This window comes from Pelecanus crispus, chromosome 3 (genome assembly GCF_030463565.1).
Source record: "Pelecanus crispus isolate bPelCri1 chromosome 3, bPelCri1.pri, whole genome shotgun sequence".
NCBI lineage: Eukaryota > Metazoa > Chordata > Aves > Pelecaniformes > Pelecanidae > Pelecanus > Pelecanus crispus.
Window position 1 is genome coordinate 28796337 of NC_134645.1, and position 26752 is coordinate 28823088.

Here is a 26752-nt window from a genome sequence, read left to right on the forward strand (position 1 = left end):
TGCAAGGTCAGAATAAAAGCTAACATCACTATCAGTTAAAGTAGAGCGGATGATGCTGAAGGAAGAAGGTTGAACGGATGGTAGCGCTCTCGAGAGGGACAACAAAGCAGGACTTTGTCACCCTACCCCCTGCGCAAGACTTGGTTCCAGTTCCCAATCCAGATGGACACAGGTCATGCTGTTGACACCAGACCACGGGAGTTGCTTAGCGCTTGCTATCTCCACCTCCAAGTCCCCACTGAGAACACAGGGCTGCGCCCGGACCCCACAGGTCTCACACGCTTCATTCCTGTCTCACATTTTAGTCCTGAACACTAAAACCTGTAAAAGGCTTTATTACTTGATTCCATGATTTTAAAGCAACAACTGGAAGAGTTGTCTCAGGCAAAACCCATGTCATGCTGGGTCATTTCCTCCTTTACTCTTTGACTTTTTCCTGGATACACTTGAAGACAGAGGTAGCTTTTGATGACGTACCCATACCCTTATACTTAGTTTGCAAATCCTGCTCTGGGGAGCAATTATCTTTTTTGGTCGTTTGCTCCATCACTCGCCATAAATAGGGTCCTGATTTCTAACTATAGCTTCTAGAAGCTATAGTTGTAGCAATAAATAATCATAACAACAACAGCAATAATGATAGTTATGTGGAAAACAGTCCCCTACAAAATGAATGGACCTTTGTGAAGATAAGTAGTCCTGAGAACATGATTACTTCTTCCATGCAAAGGGTATAATTGATCATAAAGTAACAAGGCACGCACCCTGAAATGCCTCTCTCTGATCAGTCAGCAGGCAAATTATAATCCTTCATCAGCGATACAGCAACTGTGCGTGGAGCCGTAAGAGAGCGTTTGACGGGGACATTTGTATCCCAACCATTCCCATCCACTGAGGCTGCTGTATCTGCACAACAAGCATTTACCCCGTTAAGGGAAACGCGATGTTTTTCCCCAGACGCAAACTCTCAAAGCAGTGGATAGCCAGACAAGCGGGAGTTTCCAGGGCCCGCACCTCCACCACCTCAGCTTTCACGCAACGCAGCCTGGCGCAGAGTTGAGCGCGCGCTCTGCGCCGACGCCGCCGGCCGAGTACCCCCTCTAGGAACGGAGAGCATCGCTTGTGCCCCCGATCCTCCAAAGAGGGGACCGTGGGGACTGAGCTGGCTACGGAACTCGGGGAAACCACAGGGAAGTTTCCGCTTGACGCCTGCAGGCTTTGCATCCAACTTCACCGCTAACAGCGCGCTCGGGGAGGGCTGTTGCTCCCCGGGGAAGCCCTCGGGGGCCGGCAGCGGCTCCCCCGCGGCGGAGGGCGGGGAGCCCGCCCCGGGGCGGGGGCGGGAGGAGCCGGGGGCGCCGGCCGCGTCCCGCGGGCTGCGGGCAGAGGCGAGAGGAGGCGAGAGGAGGCGAGGCGCCGCCGGCCATGGTGCCCGCGCTGCTGCCCCTCCTGCTGCTGCCGCCGCTGCTGCCCGCCGCGCCGGGCGCCCGCTGCCCGCACCGCTGCGCCTGCAGCCAGGGCGCCCTGCGCTGCCCGCCGCCGCCGCAGGGGGCGCTCCCCGCGCCCGCCCGCGCGTAAGTACCGCGGGGCGCGCTGGCCAGCGCGGGGGGGGGGGGGGGGCGGTGTTACCTGCGAGGGGGAGCGGGCGGGGCGCCGGGGGTCTCCGCGGCGGGGGTGAGCGCCTGCTCCGCGCCCGCTGCGCGGGTCGGGAGGGAGTACGCGCCCCGCGGAAGAGCCGTGCCTTTCCCGTGGCCCCTGCGCGTTGAGGCGCGCCGGCCCTGCGCTCTCGCCGGCGCGGCGGTGGGTTTGGAGCGTCACCCCGTCCCGCGGAGGTGGGAAGATTCGGGTGGGGTGCTTGCGGGCTGAAGTTTTAGGTGGGTTTTGAAGGGTGCCGTGCGCTGGATGGGCGCTGAAAGCCTGGCAGCAACCCGGGGGCGGCGGGTTTCTCCTTAGGAAGAAGATGCGCATCCTTTTGGGATGTCTTCTCAAGGGGCAAAACGTCGCGCTCTCAAAACCACGTGCCGTATGCCACCAGCCTCAGCGACACAGAGCACTTGTCTGAACTTTCTGCATTCTCCCGCCGTGGCAGGAGGCTAAAGCTGCCTTTCCGATTCCAAAACCAGCACCTCGTAGTGGCCTAGATAACTTGGAAGAAACCCAGTTGAAAGGTTGATATTTGGTCTTAAACCTGCCAGTTCTGGGGTTTGTTTTTTTTCTTTCGCAAATCTGATCAACTTCTCACAGCCTCTTCTCCCAAAGCTTGTGCAATTTAATGCCCCCTATATTAAAGCATCAAAATCCTCCTAGTGGCGCTCGTTGCCTCTTTTTGAGGTCCAACTCACTGACAAGTTAGTGGCCAATCTTTTTTTCCCCTCTCTGGTAGCAAAAAAGCTGCTGTGAGTTTTGACAGCTGTTTGGATCTCTGTAGGGTGGGCTGTCATATCTTTCTGCCTAATGCTCCTCTGGGAATTAGGATTAAATTATAACAACAGGGAATCACAGGCATTCCCTTACCCCGCTCCCGCACCATACTCCAAGCTCATGATGTAGTAGACCAAACCAAATACTTGATACACATAGGTATTCAAGTGGTGTTGTGTTGTTCACAGGCTCAATTACAGCACTGATGTAAACAGTCATGGTGTCAAAATACAGGATTAGACCACCAGCAGTTAGCACAGTTGCCGTTTCCAGGATCCCTTGGTTATCTGTGCATGAATTGAGCTGGGGTTTTCTTATTATGCCCCTGTTGGTAACAAAGCCTGTGTTTTCTATTTTCATCTGTTGTTTGTAAATTTAACATGCTCTTGAAATTCCCCAGGGATGATACTATCCCTGATCTCCTCTGTCCTTTCTGCCTAGCTCGAGAATTGATAGGAGCAAGAAATCCTGATTTGTATTAATCTAGAGCCATGTGAATCACTCCTCCAAAGTCAGTGTTTAGAAAAACCTCTGTCCTGAATTTGTTTCCTCCCCATTTCCCTGTGTTACCTTAGTGTCAGAGAAAGCAGAGCCCATGGATGCTGGAGAGACTCTCCATAGTTATTGGAACAAGCACGTTTCTTCCCCGGTGTTCATGCCGCACGCAGAGCAGGCAGTGGATTGGTCACATCGAGGATCCCTGCAGCAGTGGAAACAAATGGGGAGGTTAGTTTTTGCAGGGATCTAGCATGTTTATTAGGACGATGCCCATCGCAGCCCAGAGAGGTTATGAAAAGCTCTAAACTTAGGTGATTTTTTCTTTCTTTTTTGGTTTACTCTTTTGTTTTTGCTTTTTCTATCTATCACCCCAAGAAGAAACCACATCCCTACCTCAGTGATCAGGTTAAGACAGATAATGGGCTTATGGCTGCTGTCAATTTTGCTTCACTCAGATCAACAGGGCTAGATGATGGGCAAAATAAGATAAGAATTTTTCCCCTCAACCTTTAATATAACACTTCATCTTTACAATTGTACACAAAGTTCAGCTATTAGGCTGGTTGTACAAACCGACTTTACAGTCAGAAAAGAGTTTGATCAAGATTCTGCTCAATAGTCCTACAGAGAAAATATTTACACTTAGATGTCAAAAAAATCCCTGTCTTTCAGTCTGCATTTGCAGACATGTCCAGCTCCTTCTACTTCCAGGCCACATCCAACCTGATTTATATTGAACCTGGAACTATACTATTACATTTCCATGTCTTTGTATTTTTTGTTTAATAGCTTACATTCATCGTACAATTACAAAGCTGTACAGATGAATGTAGTCTCTAACCCTACAAGTGAACACATATTCTTGCTCTTTTTTTTAGTTCTTATTCAACCTCTTTTACTTTCCTTTCACCTCTTCCTTTGATTTTCATACTAGTGTCTTCTTATCCGCTTAGCTGTTGTCTTCCCTCTTTCTTGCTCTTCCCACTCTTACTCATATGGCTTTTCCAGCTTTGTTGGTACTGACTCTCTCTCTTTCCATACTTTACCAATCTTTTCAGCCGCCTTCTCCCCCTCTGTGTATGAGAGACAAAGCAAGAGAAAGTTACTTTTGTCCCCTTATAGTCACATCTGTACCTGTGTGCACAGGGGAACTGCAGTGCACTAATAATTTGGGAAAAAAATGCTTCTCCAGGTTGTTCCAACACAGCTTCTGGGGTGCCCACATCCTTCCATTGGTGCCACCATAACACAGAAACCAGACCTCAAAGAAGTTCTTCTTACTAGTATGGTCGGTCATGAAAATAGACACCAATATGTAACGCTAGCTATACCTGAGTAATTCAAGTCCTGATGCTGTAATGAGCTGTGCTTCCAAATGTATTTTTGATACTTTGTTATGTCCCAAGTATATATATCCTGTAGGGAATTTCAGCCATTTTTCTTTACCCGAGTTATTCTTGCCATGTCGTATTATTGCTGAAAGAGTTTTCAGAATGATTAGACTTCCAACAGATTGCAGAATGATGTGTTTTATACAGTCCTGAATTGACCATATTTTTCTCAGGCTCCTGTTTTTAATTTGGACATTACACAGACACTATGGAAACTCCGTTATCCAGACACCTTTGTATGTCATTTTGGCTGTAGCAGCTATGCGTCTTCGTAGTCTCAACAGAAACATCATCTTTAATACACCATTCTATTTTGAAACAAAACATGATTTTCCTTCTCTTGAAGTCTCATGTGTACTTTTGGCGTTTTTAGCAAGGTCTAAATGGATAGGCACCCAACTCCAGTTGTACAGTAATGGGCACTGGAAACCTAAAAACTTTCTGCCCCTTCAAAAACCTCATTTCATAGTGAGGTTCACTTTGCTGTGCCTGAGTGTGCCCCTGTATGCAGGGCTTCTGCAGTAGGGTGAGTGGCACGTGATTAGGCACCAAATTACCAGATACCAAATCCAAAACTTTGTGGCAAAAGCCTGAACAAGTAGACAGTTCTACTATGTCTTCACTAAAGGCATATTTGGCTCTTTTGGATTGACAGAGGAATTCAGTTTCAGGGCCAGTGTCTTTCATAGGAGATAATGTATCACCCATCATCACCTAGCAGAAAGTATTCTTTGGCTGCTTCTGTGATATATCCAGCATCACAGTTCACATGTCAGGTAGATAATGCCAGATATACAGGGCTTTAAAAATCAATGCCAACACTTTACATTGCCCCCAGAAACTGATAAAAATCCTAGGAAAATGTTGGGTTTTCAGTCTTAGTTTCAATCAGTATTCAAAATCCTTCCAAGTTAAGTCCAAGAACACCACAGAATAAAATGTTTGCCACTCCCAGCAAGAGTCTACCTTATGCATTCACCTTTTGGGCATTAGAAATATGAGTAATCCTATAAAATAGAGACACTAAAATATAAGAGCCAACCCACCTACAGTAAAACGTTCATACCTATTGCTATAGGGCCTGTAGGGCTTGTGTTTTTTTTTAATTTATTATCAGTTCAACTGATCACTTTTTGCAAAAGGTGAATTCTGTAATACAGAGATTTTCTCCAGAGGTGTGAGGGGGCTTGGGCTTTGATTCGTCATCAACAGGACTGCAAGCGGTCCTGAGGTCTTTGGGCATCTAGACCACTCAAAAGCTTCTCTTAGAACTTGAGTGTATGTGGTAGCACAGGAGCAGAAGATTATCTTTTAGCGGATAAAAATTGTTGTCAAGTTGAGTCGAGTTGCCTCTGCTATATCCCAGAAGCAAAAAAAGGACGATAGTGGGCTTATGCCACTGTGTCCTTGGGATAGAGTGCCCTATGAACATTTTCTGAAGAGCTCTTACTGCTCCATCTATACATTCACAGCAGGGGAAGCAGAAGGTGGTTTGCTCTCGTGGTGCCTACTGGTCCCGGTATTCCTAGTAACAGGAAGATAACAATCCCTGTGAAAAATCCACTCTAAATTTATGACTTCAAAACAAAAATACAGGAAACAAATGCCAGCTGAAGAGAGAAGGACAGTATTTTAGCTATCAGGCAAGGACAGGATTTGGTCAATCTAGGTGCTGTTCCTGTCTCTCCAGATGTTCTTGGATAGTCTTACACGTATTTAGCCTGGCCATTTCAAACCTTACTGCCTAGAATGATGTACCTTGAAAACCAATCTTGATTTACAGAACCGCTAAGGGTTGGTGAATGCCAAGAAGGCTGGCTGGCTCCCCACTCCTTTCTGTCCATCCTTTCTCCAAAGGATGAAAAGTCCTGCAATTATCTGGAGCCGCAGTATTGTCAGCTGCTGAATGGCAGGAATGAGTACAAGCATACAAGTTGTGATTAACTATGAAAGAAACATTACAGTTTTTCTTAAAAGTGCAAAAGTTCATCCTTTAACTAACAACACTCTTTCAAACTGGTGTTGGTAACTTGTATTAAAGATGGATGTGTCCCTCCTTGCATGAGCTATAGAAGTCAGGCTAGTAGCATGGGCAAGTTAGATGTATAAAAGCTTTGTAGCTTTGTAAAACCCAGTTTGTTCTTTCTTTTTTTGTCAAAAGCTTCCTCAGCTCTGAGAGATGAATAAATGGTCACATCTAAGCATCACAATCTGAGTGCTATCAGAAAGAAATCAATATTTAATTCCTGCCAGTACCTGCTTGAATTTCATTGTGTGCTATCAAAGGCATCAGTCATGTTCAATAGCAGAGACTTCAACACATGAGATAAGGCCTCGCTTTACTCTGCGCTTTGGAAAGAATTAAGCCTGCAACAAGCAGTTCAAAACTCTATTAACCTAAATGCTTATACATATACATAGGCTGGACTGTGCTCAGCAAGCTAAAGGATCTTCTTCAAAATGTTTTTGAGTATAGAAAGACATCTAAATGAACATGTTTCCCTTTAACATAGGCAGGGTTTGAGATACAAACCACAAAGGTAAAGTGGACAAGAATAGGGATGGGAATATTCACCTTTTTGGTGAATTTAAGACATCTTTAGCAATGTGGAAGTGTCTGTGCGTGCTGCACCAGTATTTCAAGGATTAAGAGAGAAGGCTGATTATGAATTGTCATTTTCCTTTGTTCTTGCTGTTTTGTGAGATGCTTAATGGGATGAGGTAATGTCAATGCAGATGAGTTCACAGTTCCAGCTATCAAGGTGAACTCATGAGATTTAAAAACCAAAAACCAATGAAGTTGAAATACAGAATGGATTAAGTGCCGTCATGCAGTTTAACTACAGTATGTATTAAAAGTGCTGGGTCATCCCACTTAAATTTAATAGCGTAGCTGAGGTGGCTAAGCTCAGAGCACCGTTGCCAAAGGCTTTCTGCAGGCAGGGGGGGCGGGTCACTCTGAGCCACGCATTAAGGGACTTTACAGCCACCACGCTGCTCACCGACACGTCGCAGGGAGGTAGGAGGCTCTTGGGCTGAAGATTTTGATGTAATTAAGAGGCAATACCTGGTTTTATGTTTTGCGCTTTCAGTCACGTTTCTATTTCTTTTGTAAATGGCAACATTTTTTTGCAGTTGAACAAAAGGTATGTTTTATTTTGCAAGCAGCTTCAGCTGATGGTGCAGTTATGAAGAGGTTCCTGCTGCCAGGGTTATAGAACAGTAATTTCTCAGCTTCTACTTTTTACTACTTCCTGAAGTTGTTTTCCTTTTGGCTCACAGTATCAAGCCCTACTGCAGAATTACCTCTACCTGTCTGTCCCCTCAGGGGAAAATACATTTTTCAAGACACATAACTTAATTTAACCAAACCTCACGCACAACACAACATGGCAGCATCCATCTAGAGACAGGTATGACCCAACCACAGTGGCGTTAAAAACATATATATCCTTACAAGATCCCTATTAGGTAAGAAAGCATTGTTATTCCCAGTTTACTGACAGGGAGTCAAGGTGCAAGGAAACTAAATTATTTGCCCGAGGTCATACAGACTATTTGGAACGTAGCTAGGAATTGACTGCCAGGCTCCTTAGTACATCTAGATTTGTAACGCCAAGACACACGTATATGTGACAGCACCATTATATTGTGTGGGCATGACATATGTGTGTATATATATAAAAGATACATATATATCTATTAAAAAGTTGATAAACATTCTAATTGTCTTCATATAAAGGATTATGCCAACAAAGAAAAAAAAGCAAGTGTCCTGGTTTCAGCAAGTTATATGAATAGCACAGAAACATTTCAGTCAGCAAACCTTGACGGGGGGTTTTAAGGATGGGAAACAAATGTCTCTGACTAGATATTTGTAATTATAAAGCAAAATGGAGCAATTATCTGTTTGCACAGAGATAACGTCTTGAAATATGTTAAATATTTTCCTATGGACATTATCAGGGAGAGCATGGTCATAGCTAGACAAATTGGCTGGTAAAAGTACTGTGATTCAGATGTGGAGTAGAATGGTAAAATACAGATCTGTCTCCCACATCATTAGTAACTTCTCAGTCAGAGTAGTTAAAAAACTAAAAAGGAAAATTTACAGTTGCTTTTTATCAACTAACCACACTGATGCAATTTGTTTAAAAAAAAAACAACACAAACCCAAAAATCCACCACATCAGGCCTGATTTGGATCTTTTCGACACTTGCACATAGCCAGAACATTGCCAGTGAATTCAGGGTGCCGCACTGCAACGCTACAGGGATGCTGCCGAGAGAAGAACATGGTCCAGAGAATGCAAAGATACTGGTTTATAGAGAAAAAGCTTTACATGAAAGCCACTTTTTCTGAGGAACTAACTTTAAATAGCCTATAGCTTCCTTTGACTGTGAATGTAGCAGACCAGTTCCATCGGGCTATTAATTTACTTAATAGGTTATGATTATTATTGATTTGACAGTGATTAGTCTCAAAATTATGCTGTTGAGGAACTGACCCAATATCCTTTGAATTCCATTTAGCTGAGATCAATGGTAAATAGATCAGGCCCCAGAGGTACAGAGAACTGCAGGCAAAATAAAGTAGCTTTATGCTTTATTGTTTTCCTGCCCACCATAATGGTACAATCTGTAAACAAGGAATCCCCATGCCTTACAATCCTTTCCTCCCTCTCTTCTTTTTTCAGGTCATTTACTCACCTGCCTATAAAAGTAATCCCATCGCACGCATTTGAAGGACTTAGAGATGCCTTCATCATGTAAGTTGACAACATTTTCCACAGGCTTTTCCTTAATGTTTTGCTAGAAATTCTATCATAAGACTCCATCCCAAATAACATCTTTTTACAATAATGTGAAAATGTGTTGCTAAAACATACTATTGGTGAAAAAACCCCACTGGAGAAGGATAAACATAGCATTTCTTTTCTTATAAGCAGTTCATAAAAGATTCTTTGAAAAGGTATGATTTTCAACAGTTGTTTAACAGATCACATAATGAAATATTAACCATGTTGGAGAGAATTGGATACAGCTTAATAACTGATGATAGGTGCTTTTTGATTGGCAGAGGAGATAGATTTCTGTCATAAAATGTTATCACTCCCGTGATAGCTACGGCATTCTGTGATTATACATTTATGTAGTACCCAAATAAGATATTTCTTTGGCATTTTGGACCAAGAGATAAGCTTGGCAAGGGATCAGTAGGACTGAACCTTTTCTTGGAGCTTTCGGTTTACAAGCGCTGTAATTTTGCACACCAGGTCCGTGTTGCTTTCCCTCCCTTGGCTTTGCACCTATTTTCTGTCAAGGACTCAGACCATAAGGCTCGTCTGACCACTATTCTCCTTATTTCTGTTGTTATTCCAGCTGAAAGATGGCAGGCTTGAGTCACCTTTTTTTTTTTTTTTATATTTTGTCTGCATTGAGTGCTCTCTAAAGGACAAAGTTGATGACACACTAGTGCAATGCAAAACAGGGGAGTGACCTCTCCCAGAACCTAAGCAGCAGCACCAATGATGACACTTTTCTTTTCAAGGTGCACTTTTTATACTTCTCTTCACCGATGAAAAACACAGAGTACATCAGACATTAAAATATATATTAGATGTTACATAATTTATTTTCAAGGAAACAAAAAGAGAAAGTAGGAAACCCTTTCACGGTGCATTCTTGAAGGCAAAGACTCAAAGGATGAAGATAATGCAAATGCCTGAATAGACTCAACTGGACTAGTTCAGCTTTTAATGCTCATTGGTTAAACAATTTTGGCCAACATATGTGTTCCTGTAGCTCTAACAAGCACAAAATAAGCTACACTGCTGCATGTGTTCCACTGCAGTAAAGTATTATAGTACAATCCAATGGCACTTTATTCTTGCATTCACGTGCATCTGAACCATTAATGAGAACCTACCATTTTCAGATGGGAGACCAACCTAAATCTACAAAGTTTCTCCTACCTGTATGACTTGAGGCTTAACTTTCCCAAACGGTATGCATATCCCGTTCTTCACAGCGAATGTTTTGTTCATTGACATTTTCCTTTCCATAAAGAGAATTTAATTGATTACTTTGTGTCCTTTTAATGTGTCTCTCCAAATTAACAGTGTGGAAATCAATGTATTTGTCTGAAGTAAATCTATAGAACACTTCATAATTTTATTGAGATTCAGTGTTACTTTGAAGAATGCGTATTTTTAAATTATAAATCTCTAAATCATCTATTTGACAACTCATCACCATCTGCAAATCAGATGATAAATTATTCTCACTGCCATAAGTCATTCCAACATATGTAAATGGTAAGCCAGTGGCAGACAGGAGGGATCCCACAGAAGGACCATATTTCAGACCCAAGACTTTAAAAGAGTGCGAGCAGGCACTGATCCCTCCCAGCCCGCAAGTCTCTGAGGATCAGGTGCCCAGCAGGCTACTTGTTCTACATCCATCTTTCATTTCTGAGTAACTAGTGCAATACCAAAAATAACAATTCCACCGAATTCTGATTATGGAAAAGATCATTAATATTTCTGTAGGAAATACATACATGTTTAATATATGATTTCTAGTGTGCATCCCCCTTTGCCACTGCAAATGAAAAAAAACAATTCATTCTGGTCTAAGGGTTTCTGTATCAACATCAATAGGAATTGTTTTCTCGTAATTATAATAGAAATGAGATAACTCTCAGGACTGTAACAATACTGACTCTGATTTTGTAGATGCGTTCCAGTTGTTAGAAAATATTTTTTTCTTGACAGTGTATAATCTTACGTTTAGTTTGTGTGCCCTTCCAGTCAATTCTGTCAAGAGAAAAACACTGTTTTGAAGACTTTTCCCCTACATATGCATCAATATACACCATTTACTTTCAGGAGTCAATTTTGTGTAGCCCCGTAAATAATAATCTAGCAGGCATTTAGCAAGCATCAAAAAAGTGGATTTTTCTTTCTCTATATTCAGCACTGGCTATTATTAACTACATGCGTGGAATAGGAGCAGCAGTACATCAAAATCCGACAGTGCCTACAAAAACAGTCGTGTTGGTCGGTGTAATGATGAGAAAGAGCCACTTCCTTTCAGTTTGCATGCGTGTAATGAAAATGGCATTTAAATCCAAAATTATTCATAAAGTGCGCTGAATACATATTTGTGTATTTCTGCATCTGTGAATTAGATGACCATCACCCTGATTTAATAATAGTGTAGGAAGCACTGTAAACATTCTCTGCATCCTTGCGCATGCAAATAAATTCACTACGCAGGACCGATGATAGGAGTGAAAGGTTCACAGGCTTGGGCTTGCTCTGTTTACATTAGTTCTGGCCCTGAGTCACTACCTTACCTACAATTTACTGAGAAAATGGAGACTGTGTGTTATGGAGATACTTATCCCAAAGGGTTGGCATACCCCTTTGCCAAGACAGCAAAAGGCTGGTCTCTCTCAAACCCTACTGGCACCCGCGCTCAAGATGTCTAACATGAGGCATAGACACTGCTGCCAAACAAGAATTGGTTTGGGGGGTTGAACAACTATGTATAAAAGAAGGAATGACAAAGTGGAAAGCTGATTTCTGGTATCTTTTCCGTTAATGTATTGCTTTGTGGCTGCCTTTTTCATTATAGTGAAATCTCTCAGAGCGACTCCCTGGAGAGAATAGAAGCGAGCGCATTTGACGGCCTTCCCACTCTGTCTGAAATGTAAGCATCAGTTAAAAAAAAGGCATCCATGTCGTGATTTAGGATCATCAAGGAGTAAACAGTCTGCAGAGAAGTATTCTTGGACCAAATCTTCCTCTGTTACTTCAGCTGGCTTTGGATTACATCTACGATGAGAAACATTTCTCTCCAAATTATCATATAAAATAGCGAGCACTCTGTAAGGTCTAGCTGCAGAGATCTAAATTATGCAAAGACATCCATGTGTAGAAAGTCCCAGTGCTTTCAGTGAGCTCAATGACAGGAGCGGAGCTCTGTGTCTACTTCTGCCGGCACTGTCGAGCTTTCTAAGCGAGGAAATAATTCGAAATGACAACAGATGAGAAAAATCTTCCTTTTTGAAGATGCGGTTTTCAAAGCTGTACAGTATTTAAATACAGCTGCTTAGTATGCACAGCTCTTCTTTTGAGTGCTAAAATATTGCTCAAACACAACATGTACTGATTTTAAACTTGACCTGCGTAGCACAGGCATTAGAGAGAGAGTGAGTTAAAGCAATGACTAGGAGAATGCTCTGAAATATTTAGTGAAATTTGAAACTACAAATCTGATTCAATATCTCATTACTGCCTTTTTCACACAGCATGATCAGCAAGTGGCTTAAAAATGGTGCAACTGAGTGAGGACAAATAAGTCTGGTTTGGGCTTGGTTTTTTTTTTCCCTTGTATGTGAACTCCATTGAAACCGGTTACTTGTTCACACAAGCAAGAGATACAGAGTTATCCACCTCTGATTGGGTCCAACTTCCACTAGACTCAGTGGTGGGTTTAGGGAAGGAATAAAGGATTTGATTATGGATAGCTTGTCATTTGCCTGTCATTTGCCGAAACCAAAGAGCTAAGCAAGACTATTAAAGAGCTACAGGAGGCTAGCAAGAAAACCTGTTTGAATCTTGAATGCTCTACATCCCTCACATTGCATGATGTCCCAAGCTGCACTCACAGCCACTTCTAATGGATGATCAGGGTAGGTGGGTTCAATGTAGTTCTTGAACTCTTGTTGCAATTTCATATGCTAAAACCTTTAAATTTTGTAAATCATGCATAGGGAGGGAGCTGGGCTAGAGCTATTGGGCTTTTATGCAAACATACAGGTTTACCACATAGTGTAGCTGCAGAAAGTACTCCTTTATTGAGAGGATCTCTCCCATTTTTTGAGCAACCACTAGCAAACAGTATTTCTCTCACACTTATCTCCATCTCCCAGTTTCTGCAGATCTAAGCAGGTATCTGGTGCTACTCGCCACTGCCCTAATAAAGACCATGGTGCTCTAAGAGATTAAACCATCTGCGGAACTGCCTTTCCTGGCTAGGCAAAGCATCCGTAATATCATGGAAACAAGGGGTGATGCAAAGGGATCTGATTGCAGGGCAAGGACCAGGAATGCACACACAGGTGCATAGCTCAGGTTCCTTGCTCAGCTCCACCTCCAAGACCACCTGTTGGAGGCACAGTCACCGCGATGGTAGCACGCTCATGCCTCCGAGCCCCTGTGGTAAAGCAGCAGCTCAGTGCACTAGGCACGCCCCGAGCCCGGAACCAGCAGACGGCAGCAAAATGCTAACTCCCACCAGTAACCAGGATATCCAAAACAGATCATCTCAGCTCAGTGAACTGTGAGAACTCAGGAGCTGTTATCTTTTCTCAGCCACCTAACAATTAGAGGCCATTTTTATTACCAATAGTGCTTCAAAATGTACTCATGGTATATTTTTACAAAGTTTGTTCACAGCAGGAGACCCTTCTGCCATATTCTGCACTTGACTGTTTTCTGACAAGGCCAATCACTAGCAAAATTCAGGACCCTCCCAAATGTATAATGATTATAATACTGAGATACTTTTCCCTCATTACAGATTAATCCTGAACACAAAAAATCTGTTGCACATCGAGGATGGAGCATTCAGAAACCTTCCAAGGCTAAAATACTTGTAAGAAAGATTTCTGTTTCTTTTCTGTTTGCCTTCTCCACCCCCCCGGCCCCACAAAGGAGTCCACAAATTACAGAAAGGAGTATAAGCAAAAAAGAAGTTTTTCGCGCATTACAGTACACTAAAAGTATATATATCATTTACGATAGCTTTAATGTGCAGTTAACCAATAGTGAGGTCTTTCAATAGGCAAGAAAATAAAAGTAACCCAGGGCAAGGCAGCAATGGACAAAACAGTAGTAAAGTCTGCAAATTAGTTCTGCTAAGTGCTTATTTCTAGAATAAAGCTTTCAGGTAGACAAGGTGCTATGCAAAAGGGGTAACTAAAATCTCTTTCTTGTGCTTAATGTAGAGAGAACATATGCTGCTTCTCCAGGACACTGCTTGAGGATGCTACAAAACTTAGTTTTTACAGGTCTTACAAACACAATTGGAGACTACCTAAAAATTATTATATTTGTCACTCACCTTTTAATAAGTTATTAAACTTGTACCTACCGAGTTGGCTTCTTGTTGCATCCACTCTGGTAATCTTTTCTCCTGTAAATAGGAATTATGCTTTTCTCTAGGAGCATTTGTAACACCGGAATAAGGCATTTTCCAGATCTGACACAGATCTTCTCATTAGAAGCTCATTTTATTTTGTAAGTAGAGACCCAACCTAACCCAGCTATGAGCCTTTTCCATCGCGTTCCTGGATCACTGACAAAAATACCCTTTTCTTTTTTCCTCCCAAAGGGAGCTCTGTGATAACTTGCGTATGACAACTATACCACAAAATGCTTTCCAGGGGATGAACAATGAATCGCTGACACTGTGAGTAAAATAATCCTAGTTCCAGTTCCTTCTGTGAGGATAACACTTCCGCATGAGGAAAGCACGTTGACTTTATAAAAATCTTGAAATTAAGCTCCATACAATATATGTCTGTATTGTGAGTTAAATTTGAAACGCTTAGGAAATAGAGGGGTGTTCTTCAAGCTGAAGAGCAGGGTTTTATCCAAAAGCTAACTTCACTTAGAAAAGAAAATAGGAGGAGGAATCCAAATCCTTGTCTTCCATGCAACATTGTTTTTAAAATTCAACCAACAGGACATAAACTCCAAAAGCTGCGCTGGAGGCCAGAGTCTGTCTCTTCCGCTCACGGATAAGGTTTCTTCAACTCGTGTTTTCAGGGTACTCGTACCAGGCTGACACTACTGATCTAACGCTGCTGAGCTTCAGCTGCACAGGGTCCCTCTGAAGAGGAGGAAGGGGGAGGACAAATTGGTACAAAGTAGTGATGTTTGTTCTTACCCTGATTTCTCTTGACTCAATTTACATTGATTCCCACAAGTCTCCACACACCAAGACTTTTCCCTTTAACAAACTGTAGATTCATTGCTACAGCCACCTGTGAGATGGGTAGGCTTGATTGCAAGTGAGATGCCCCACCCAAGGAGCACAAAAAGCAGCAGAAAGCCAAGGCAACATGTCATCTGCCAGCACAGCAAGAACCGTGTGTGGATTTTGCAGCGCCCTTGTCCTGACAGAAACTTCCACAAGGAAGTGCTGAAATAGGAAAAAAATCACAGACTGAGCCTCTCTGCAGGACATGGCTGAAATTGAGGTCTCCTGAGGAAGGACCAGCTGAGCAACAGAGTGCAGCAGCAGGCCACCTACTTTGTGTTGTAGCCACAAACACCAATTTGGATGCCCATAAAGCCAGCCTTTGTGGACCAGGCTGACATTTAAAAGGTAGTACACATCCAAATAGGGAGCCTTGTCTTGACACAAGTGTGTACCAAAACCCCCACACAAAACACCATGCATATTTGCACCCACAAATGAGCTGTGCACACAAGCAAGTACTGCAGTTGGCTGGATTGGGCCCTTCACCAGGCTGTTGTGCTGGCATGACAGTAATTTTGATACAGATTTTATGTATTGACCAATACCTTCTGAAACCATTAGAGGAACTGAGCATAAATGTGACTGAAGACTGCTACTATGTGATGTTAAAGAGGAGCAATCGCTTAGATTAGGGCATCATTTCATCTTATGAGCCTCTTTCCTACTGGCAAATTCTCAAAATAACCAGCAAAATTATGATTTTGTTAATGGTGCAAGAAAATGAACATACAAGAGATGGAGAACGGTGCTTACAATTTTTAGTCTAACTCCAAAAGTGTATTAAATGGGAGGGAGTCTAACTCAGGAAACAGCCAAGGATCATTTTTCTCCCATCCTTTTGTGATAGGGAGCTTGCCACAAGAAGAAAAGAATTACCTTATCAGCAGCTTCCTAATTGTAGAGCTACACATTAACTCCACCCCATGCAGTTAACTGTAATTAGCTGAAGTAATTCCAATTGTTGCAGCGTGGTGAAACAAGTAATCTATGAAGGTGTAACGTCAGCCTGCAGTAATGCTTTGCACTACAAATAGCTAATTCAGTCTTTCCAACAGTTAGTGTTTCATGTGGATGGGGAAATCGATCCTATGTATCACTGTGGTTTTTAAGAAAATCACTGATTTCAGCATAGTGCTGAGAAAGACCCTTTCTTGTATCAATTGTATCCAGGCGCTCCCCACATTTGCAGCTTTTCTTGGGAGCAGGTTCCATAGCCCCAGTTTCCAGTCTCCAAAAAACAAATGGAAAAGCAATAACAGAAATCTTCTTTAATTTATAAACGGCACCAAATTTTCTACTAGGGTTTAATATTAGAGAAAAAATACTATATACAAATTATTATATTGAAATTGTATTGGAAACATGAACTTAATATCACAAAGAGATTTTTCTCAGTGAAATCAGACCAGTAGGTTAGATCTCCTAATGAAGAAAAAGAGCTGGACTTCAGGTGCAGCCTTTACGTATCTGGCCCCAGGGTGGGGAATCAAGAACCCAGGGTGGCACCAACAGTCCCTGTGCAGCACAGGGCACAGGGAGGTTTCCACGGCACAGATCAAGCGTGGCAGCAGTACTTTGGAGGAGCTGATAGCTCACTGTGATGCACGACTCACCCCTGCCTCTCTGCAAAACCGTCTCTTGGGCTGCTGGAAGATTTGTCTGTCTGCAGAGGATCTACAATCCAGCAGCACCCTCTGGGCTTTAGAGTTGCTTTCCTCTTCTCTAGCCCTTGCAGTCTTCCATTTACATGTGCTGACACCACAAAATCCAGGTCTTCTGCCTCCAGGTTGTTGTCTGCGTGCCAGGAGCTTACCTGGAATAATGTCTTGTTTCTGGATCCCAGCCCAAGGTAGGCACAGGGGAACCCCTCAGAGGAGGGAGGATCTGTATGTAAGCAGAAGTTCTCTTCAACAGCTAAATAGAAAGGTGCTTAGCAAATTTAAGCTGCAATTTTATCTCAGAGTTAACGTAAGTTGTGCAATAGTTACCTATGTTCTTTAGAAGCCAGACCCTCTAATCATTAAAATGAATGCAGCATAAAGATTTGAAACCTGTAGTACGTAACATAATCGTCTTTTCCAAATCTTTTTCCCCTACATGTTTTTTTTTAATCCCCAGCAAATTATATAAAAACGGATTCGAAGATATCCACAGCCATGCCTTCAATGGGACAAAGCTGAATCAACTGTGAGTATGTTTCCCCTCCCCAGTGTTTTTTTTAAACAGTAAATAATAGTTCAAATACAGTCAAAGGCTCTTCCTTCAGCTTAACTGGCTGTGTCTTGCATTTCCTGATATCCATTAGAAAACTACGTATTTCAGTGTCATTGCAACTCAGTTGTTAATCCTGCAGCACTTACTGCTTTTCCTGAAATACCGTCCCTTAGAATGCTCCAGTTTTCATGAGAAAAGCTCATAATTTTTAATAAAATCGAATAAATTGTTGAACGTAGCAGCAGTAGCAGAAAGCTTGAAACCGTAGCCCAAATGGAGGAACCTACATTTTACATCGGGAAACGTCAATAGTTTTATCACTCACACACTCTGAGACTAGCCTCTTGGTTTGGGCAAAACTTCTGCTGCATTTTTGTACACTGCTACTGCAGTGAAGGAACCAGACTGGTTGGTCCTGGTTTAAGCCAAAAGAAATTGGAAATGATCCAAATTAAGTATAGATGGTAATGGTCTGATGGCATACATGGAGGGAAAGGTCGCATGAGAAGTACGAGCACTCTCAGGCCAGATATTGGAACAGCAGCCACTATGGTGGAAGAGGGGATCAAGAGGAAATAGATGGGAAGAAGAAACCAAAAAAGGGTTATTTTAAAATAGAGATGTAAAGAGTTAATGTTTGATTCCACAGAATCCTGAAGGACAATAAAAACCTCAGGTGGATACACAACGACGCCCTGAGAGGAGCCACAGGGCCAGACGTCCTGTAAGTATCCACCGCTCCGTTACCTGGGCTTATAGGTGTCCCACGGGAACTGTGCTGTGCTACGTGGGCTGCATCATCTCTGCAAACGCGGGCTTTGAGTCTGGAAGGAGACTTGATCTCTTGCCCTCTGCTTGTAAAATGGAAACATGTCAACGAGATGCCATGAAATTACAAGGCAGAAGGCTCAGTTTGCACCATGACGAATGCCTATCAGCCAGTTCTAGCGTTGGCATTCACCTTGCCCCTTAGATACTTCGTCCTTTGCTTTATTTGTGTCAGATCCTCCTGGTCCTGCCCCCGTGCCTTATACTCTGACATTACCAAGTAACTTGTCTTTTGGTAGGATGACTGTTTTTACAATACATTATTCTAGAATTTCATTATAATAGTGAACTAGCTGATTGCATGCTATAAGCCTGTGCTGAATAAAACACATTATTATCATCCTTATGCTTTATTAATCAAGTACTTACTGGAGGGCTGCACTGGCTGTAACTCCATGCAATAAAACACAATGGGTGACTCTGTAAATAGCACTCTGTGCCGCATGTGCCATTTCATTCCTTTTATTGGTGCTTTACAGTACACGCATTAGTAGCATCACTTTCACAATTGTAGCCTTTTTTCCCCTGTTTAATGGCCTCACTCTGAAAATCCTTGGTCATGTTGATGGCCTTTCCTCACACAAACAGCCCCCCTGAAGCTACTCTCAAGCCAAACCGCTTAAGTTTGTCTTGGCAAGAATGATGGATTATTTTATGTGTTTTAATTAATAACCATTAATTAAAAGATTCCTGGCCAAGAGAGCCAGGAGGGTGTCCTACCTGTTAAGCTGGCTGTCGAGTCACATTTGCCCACTTTCTCTCCCTTTCCCTGACCTAAAGATCCATCCTTGCTCCATGCACGGTGGCTTTCAAACAGAGAGATCAGTGCACAACCCCTGGCACGGCGGATTTTGATTTTTCCAGGACAAAGCAAGCTTCTTGCCACACTGGGGTTCTTGGGCCGTGGGGATGCTCTTACCCCGCTGCTGTGTACTTTTGCAGACCACGTTTCTGAGCTGGGTATCAGGTGCTGAAGTGGCTTTGCAGATTTAGACCTTTGTGAAAAACCAAGTCGCTGTTACCTGCCGTCATGCTTTGGTGATATTTTTATATGTATGAAAAGAAAAGAGAATGCTCTTTTTATTTTGCAGGGATATTTCTTCAACAGCGCTGGAGTCCCTGCCTAGTTACGGGCTTGAGGCCATTCAAGTCTTAAACGCAACGTCATCTTACTCATTAAAGAGACTGCCACCGCTGGATAAATTCAGCAGTCTTCTGGAAGCCGTTCTAACATATCCTAGCCACTGCTGTGCTTTTCGAAACCTAAGGACAGAAAAGTAAGTCCGAATAGCACATTATTGTATTGCAGTACTTCAGAAGCTCCAAAATGGCAATTCTGCTTTATTCAGCTCACGAGGTTTGATTATCCTTATTCTGGTTACAGGGAAGCTGTGGTACGTAGCAAGGCCTCGCACAAAACAACAGATCTCTGCTAAAGCCAGGAAAATTATTTCTATTTATTTTAGAACAGAAACGGATCTCATCCTGTGCCCAGGATCTGCCAGCAGGAACATTATTCTAAGCTTGCTTGGAGCTTACGTATTTCTTGGTATCTCAATAAAAAAAAGTCTACTAGCACATGGAAGATATATCTCCATCAATAGCACATTGTCCCAGAAAAAAAAGGCAGCCCTTGTAGCCTTTAGCAATGTAGCTTATTTAATGTAGGTCATATGATGACCTTATAGAAAAGGCAAGCTTTCAATTACCCACCGAAATAAGGACCTGACACAAGCCTACAGAAAGAGGTTGCTCAGTTTAGTTGCAGTGCTTTCAGATAACAAGTCAGTATTATTCTTCCTAGAATTGGAAATCATGGTGCAGAGAGCGCTTCGCATCTGCTAATTTGGGGCAGTCACTCTGAGACAACTGGAGCTAATTTTTCAGCATTTTTCTTTCGAAGAGATCAACTCTCAGTTGGCTTTATGCAGCCAAAGCAACTCCAAATGAGTTTAGTTGAAGCTCTGAGGATGCACGCTTCTCATCTGTCTCAAATGAAGGCTACAGAAAAGATGTACTGAGCAGTCATTTGTGGGAAGCCTGATCTGTGTGACTTGCATGCCATCGCATCAGGGCTGCATTGCAAAGGCAGGAGTAGAATCCAGTTCTTTAGGGTAAAATTAGGGGTGATGCTATGCTTTTTCTGCCTCATTTTACTAAGTGGTTCCTGCTCCTCCAAGAGTAGAGCAAAGATCCTCCAGTCAAGGGTTTCCATTGCTACTGAACTCTGATTCAGTCCCAGATCAAGTCTCTGAGTGTATTAAATGCAGAAGCAACTCTGGGACAAAAAAAAAAAAAAAAAGTTTTATTCATTCTGATTAACATAACTATGTTTCTGATATTATATTAATTTTCAGGTGCTTGACTTTGCAACATGATCATGCTCTAAAAAAAAAAACAGAGGTGCTTTAGTAACTCACTTTCCTATATTTAGTGACTGTTTTCTTAGTAAACTGGAAAAAAGAAACCCTGAAAATTGAGAAACTAGACTGCCCTCCTAACTGGGACATCAGCAGGGTTCAGAGCAGTGCTGATGCAGTACCTATCTGCACAGCCCTGGCCGCTGGAAAAACCTGTACAAGCAACAGGCTGTCATCTTCTACGTGACCAGCTACTACAAAGGAACGAGAGACAGATCTCTGGCTGTTTTCCTTGTCATCTACTGATGACAGGAGAAGACCACGGAGACTGAGGCCTCCGAAGACCTTCCCAGGTTACACAGGGAAAAGTCTTCATGTGGTTACAAATTCTCATGGTCACACAGCTGCAGCCTGTTTCTGTCTCCTTCTACCCCCTTCTGTTGCCCTGTACTCTACATACAGTCATCCCACCCAGTGTTTACTACCCCTGTCCCATATCCCCTTCCTTAGCACCTATGGACTGCACTCTCTGATCAGCGAGATCTGGTGACAAGGCCTTTAACATATATCTGACCTAGCAAGCAGGTTCACTTAAGTTGGCATCACAGACATTAGGGAAATAAAATCCTCAGACCAAATATTCTTGAAATTTCTGGGGTACAATTGTGGTGTACTCATTCCCTGAGCCATGTAAGAGAGGTAGAAGGTAGCATTCAGTTCCCTAGACTTTCTTCGACTGGCCTGAATGTGGCAGGGGGGAAAAAAAGCAGGTTATACCAAATCTTCAAAAAATTACAAGAAAAAACAACTTCTGTTGCAATCCCATTATTTATAAGCATCATATAGAGCCTTAGATTGGTATCTTATTTCTCTCATTATACATAAAACTTTCTATAAGCTTCCAGGTGTCTGATCCTCTTAAGAGTACACAAAAGAGAGCTCAGTGATTTTGCCAGCTCTTTCTACTGTCGCAGCAATAAGGTCAGACAAAGCCATTTCCATTCCCACTGGTAGAGTGTCTGGCTCATACTTTCAAAGCCTCAAAACCAGAGATTTTGCCCAATACATTGTCTTTCAACTTGTACTTTTCAAACTGCTTTACTTCCAGCATGTAAAGTCTACCCAAACGGTTTTTAAAATAGAGTATCAGGCCAGCTTCCCAGCATTTGTTAACATGCACTTCTCTAAAAGCCAGCATAACTGCTACCATTCATACTGGTGGGGAATCTGGCCCACTTCAATATTTCATAAGGCAAAGCAGACCTTTTAATTCCAGCTCAAGTTATTTCACTATAAAAAAAATATCACAAACAGTAACCAAGCTAAAAGATCATACTTATACATGCCAAGAGGTACTTACTGCCTGCTGTCACAGTATTTGAAGCCTTCTCCTCCCCACTTCCAGAGGTGTATGTGAACGTTCACACTGCCATGAGGCCAACTCTAGGTTCCCTTACGTGTCTGTGAAGATCACTTGCAGAGAAGATGAGAATTGGGCCAAAATCCAGACTGAAACTCAACTTTTTTTTCATCCTTCTTTCAGACAAAATTCCTTGCTTTCCATTTTTGACAACTTCTCCAAAGAGTGTGAAAGCACCATGAGAAAACCACCTAATGAAATACTGTAAGTACCTCTCTGCATACAGATGCTGGAAGCAGCAAATACGGACCTCACCCTCCTGCTGTTCATGTGTTTTTTCTAGAACAGCATGTCTTTTGCTGCCAATACAGTCACCCTTACAAGTTGCACAGTGGTAATTTTACTATCATTAAACAGGATTTGTGATTTTCAAAAGGAAAGGAAGAAAAACGTACTTTCATGAGCTTTACTTATGCCAGCTTCTCTTCTGAATTCTTGAAGGACTTTCAAAACAGTGATTAAATATTTAAGAAAGTTAATGGCCTACATGGAGACTTGTCATGCCCCGAGATAATTGCAGTTGTTTGTGTGATTCTAAGAAGAACTGCTACTGTTAATATTTTTTTTTTTTTTTGCCTATAGAAAGGATAATTAAAAGTCTGCATGTCAGTAGCTTTCCATGGTAGAAATACAGTCTGGAGATGAGGAGGCTGAGGGGAGACCTTATCGCTCTCTACAACTACCTGAAAGGAGGTTGTAGTGAGGTGGGTGTTGGTCTCTTCTCCCACGTAGTTAGATATAGGACAAGAGGAAATGGCCTCAAGCTGCATCAGGGGAGGTTTAGATTGGATATTAGGAAAAATTTCTTCACAGAAAGAGTGGTCAGGCATTGGAACAGGCTGCCCAGAGAGGTGGTGGAGTCGCCATCCCTGGAGGTGTTCAATAAATGTGTAGATGTGGCACTTTGGGACATGGTTTAGTAGGCATGGTGGTGCTGGGTTGATGGTTGGACTGATGATCTGAGATATCCTTTCCAACCTTAATGATTCCTAGTTTTTACTTCCATTAAAAAATAATCCAGCCACCAAGCCAGGAAACATGAAATTATTACTCTACCCTTAATTGGTTTAGTGGTGGACTTGGTAGTGTTAAGTTAATGGTTGGACTGGATGATCTTAAAGGTCTTTTCCAACTTAAACAATTCTATGATTCTACAGTCCCCGAGTTAGAAGTTTGATGACCCCATGCAACTGGTTTACCTCTTCTAAATGTGTCTTTCCATATCATCACAGTTCTGTTTGACAGTGTTCAGTGGGACAATGAGAAAGGCTAACATCAAAACTGTTGGCCATGCTGGATGACACAGGCTCTAAAACAGTATTTAATGGAGAACTCTAAGGATTTCCTACTATCCATCCCTCTACAGCTAAATGGGAGACCTTGGGACTTCTCTTCAGCCCTGAGGTGGGGTCAGGGCATGGCAAACTCTAGAAAAACGAGATTACGGTCACAAATTCCAACAGCTAAATACAGCTGAAATGTGATTGATCAATTAGGAGACTGACTTCCTTGGACATTATCTCGTTTGCTGGTTGGCAAGGCCTCCTACACTTGCCATTTGGTTTATTCAGCCTTTTGTAAAGCAACAGCTGCCTTGATTCTCTTGTCACCACTTCTCATTCGCTTCCTGCCTGCAGCATCTTTGAGTGCCTCACTTAGTCAGTCCTGTCCAGTCCACTCCTAACTGCAAAAGTGAAGCACTTCAGGACTAGAAAAAGGCAAAGTCCAGGCAGTCAACAAGACCAAGAATATATTGCCTCTGTCAGGGTGGCTTTGGGGAGAAGCAAGGTGAAGCAAGGAGGTAAACACATAGATCACGTTATAAAGGCAAGTGAAGTGACACTCCAGTGAGGAATATGATCACGCAAAGCACCAGTGCCTATGCCAGAGTAATCCCCCTGCTTTGGATTAGCATCTATTGCACTCCTACTGTGCATTAAATAGTCTGCCCAGTCTACTGGCTCCTGAAGCTTTTTGCTTTGGTAAGTCCCAATCCCAGCAATTCTCTGAGCAGACATTATATTAACCAAATGGAAGTAAGGTCATGATTCATGGGCTGAAAGGCTGCAAGTTGAAAAGTTTAGGAACCACAGCAGAAATTGGCCGAAAGTCTCTAGCTCTTATTAGAAAAAAAACCAGCTCGCATATGGCCATGTTTACATGGCGTCTCAGAAAATCACCATCATTTTTTATTAATAAATAGAGTCAAACATATTCCCTGCTCTTCCAGTTTAAGCCAGGCAAGTAAAAGCAAGACACCGGGCAGTTTTTCATGTAAGGAGAGAAGAGTTAGGATAACAAAATTGGGAAGTTATTTGCCCAACACGGATAGCTGAAATGCAGCTCAGCCAGTTAGGATCCTGCTCCAGAAAAATAGTTAATACACATGCTTCAGTAGATACGGAAGTTTAAGCATGTATTTAAGTTATCCCAAAGCTACCAATTTTCTCAAGAGCGGTCCTCAATACAGATGCTTTCCAGGTCTCACACCACAGATTGAGTGTTTGCCCACCAAACATTCACAGTTGGCATGACTGGATAGTTGTGCAATAGTACCTGTTCTGGCAGGGAATCGTAAGGGACAGTGCTTGTTTTTAAAATGTTTCTTCTTTGGTAGGCTTATCCCCACACTATTGATGACCTGGAGACAGATCTATTTTAAGCATCTAGAAACATTTATAATTAGGCATTGGGTCCAGTCGAAACTTAATTTATTCCAAGCCATCAACATTATCTAGTTAACCATGCACTTCTACTCCTCACTTTATAATACCATGAACATCAAATTCCTCAGCACTTCCCAAGTCATACGTAGGCTCAGGACTTTGTTTGGTAAGTGCGTTTCCTAAGGGAGGTAAGGGTGCACAGTTAAAATCCTTAGGTTATTTTAGTTTGGCTTCTGTAACTGTCTGATAAACCTATCCGATAAACCTATATGCATCAAACCAAGTGATCCATCAATTCAAGTGTTACTGTAGTTTGAACTGCAGTCTACTGGCAGCATGAGAAAGATGGCTCACTTACAAAGCAATCAAGATAAAGTACTTACAAATAAGTAAGTTGTGTAAGAAAGCATTCCTGTGGATGTGACTGTGACCTCTGCTGCTCTCCGAGGCTGCTACCCAAACAAAAGGCATCCTGACAAGGCTTCATTGTATGTAAACACCCTGTAGAAACACATCTAGGAAGTAACTGTTTTGAAACAACTGTTATCTGTTGTATTTTACAAAAGAGTGCAAGAAGCATGTAACAAATAGCTCACTTCTATTTGTGGGGGGTTGGTTTTTGTTGTGTTTTTGGGTTTTTTTAATAGTTACAGAGATTACTCTTTCAACACATCACTGTGGTCAGCAGAAAAGAACACGTACCTGTTTGTGACAGATGAAGAAACCTCTCCTTACAGCTACTCAGCCATTTTCGATGACAGCGAAATGACTGGCTTCGACTTTGAGTATGACTTTTGTCAGCCTAAGATACTCACATGCACTCCAGAACCAGATGCATTTAATCCCTGTGAAGACATCCTGGGATACAGCTTTCTCAGGGTCCTGATCTGGTTTATAAACATCCTTGCCATTGCTGGCAATTTCACTGTACTCCTCGTTCTCATAACTAGCCATTACAAGCTCACCGTTCCTCGCTTCCTCATGTGCAACCTCTCCTTTGCCGATTTTTGCATGGGACTTTATCTACTGCTCATTGCTTCTGTTGACGCCCAGACAAGCGGTCAGTACTACAACCACGCAATAGACTGGCAAACAGGCAGCGGCTGCAGCACTGCCGGCTTTTTCACCGTGTTTGCCAGCGAGCTCTCAGTGTACACGCTAACGGTGATCACTATAGAAAGGTGGCATACGATAACCTACGCCATGCAGCTGGATCGAAAGCTACGACTGAGGCATGCCGTACCGATCATGCTCGGTGGATGGATATTCTCCATTTTGATAGCAGTGCTGCCTCTCCTAGGGGTCAGCAGTTACATGAAGGTCAGCATTTGTTTACCCATGGATATTGAAACGGGTCTTTCTCAAGCCTACATACTGCTGATCTTAGTGCTGAATGTTGTTGCCTTCATTGTCATTTGTGCTTGCTACGTTAAGATTTACATAGCTGTTCAGAATCCAGAGCTGGTAGCTGCTAATAAAGATACCAAGATTGCCAAGAGAATGGCAATACTGATCTTCACAGATTTTACCTGCATGGCCCCCATCTCCTTTTTTGCCATATCCGCTGCCTTTAAAGTACCTCTCATCACAGTGACAAACTCCAAGATCTTGCTGGTTTTATTTTACCCTGTCAACTCCTGCGCAAACCCATTTCTCTACGCAATTTTCACCAAAGCATTTCGAAGGGATTTCTTTCTGCTGATGAGCAAGCTTGGTTGCTGTAAGAGCCGAGCAGAGCTTTACAGGATGAACTACTTCTCTGCTTATACCTCCAACTGCAAGAACAGCAGCTCAGCCCCAGGCCCCAGCAAAGCCTCACGAGCGTTGCTGCTCTTGTCGGCGTTAGAGAAGCCGTATCCTGCAGTACGAGACACGATGTCTTGCAACAAAAATTAA

General features: G+C 42.7%; 1 protein-coding gene across 1 annotated transcript; it reads left to right on the top strand.

Moving 5' to 3' along the window:
* Window positions 1-1425: 1425 nt before the first annotated feature.
* On the top strand, window positions 1426-26752 carry LOC104033932 (lutropin-choriogonadotropic hormone receptor). The gene is made up of 11 exons (XM_075707552.1): window positions 1426-1574; window positions 9008-9079; window positions 11952-12026; window positions 13902-13976; window positions 14546-14620; window positions 14715-14792; window positions 17487-17555; window positions 18232-18306; window positions 19502-19687; window positions 22314-22394; window positions 25504-26752. Exons 1-11 carry the CDS (start codon window positions 1426-1428, stop codon window positions 26750-26752), a joined length of 2184 nt encoding a protein of 727 aa, XP_075563667.1.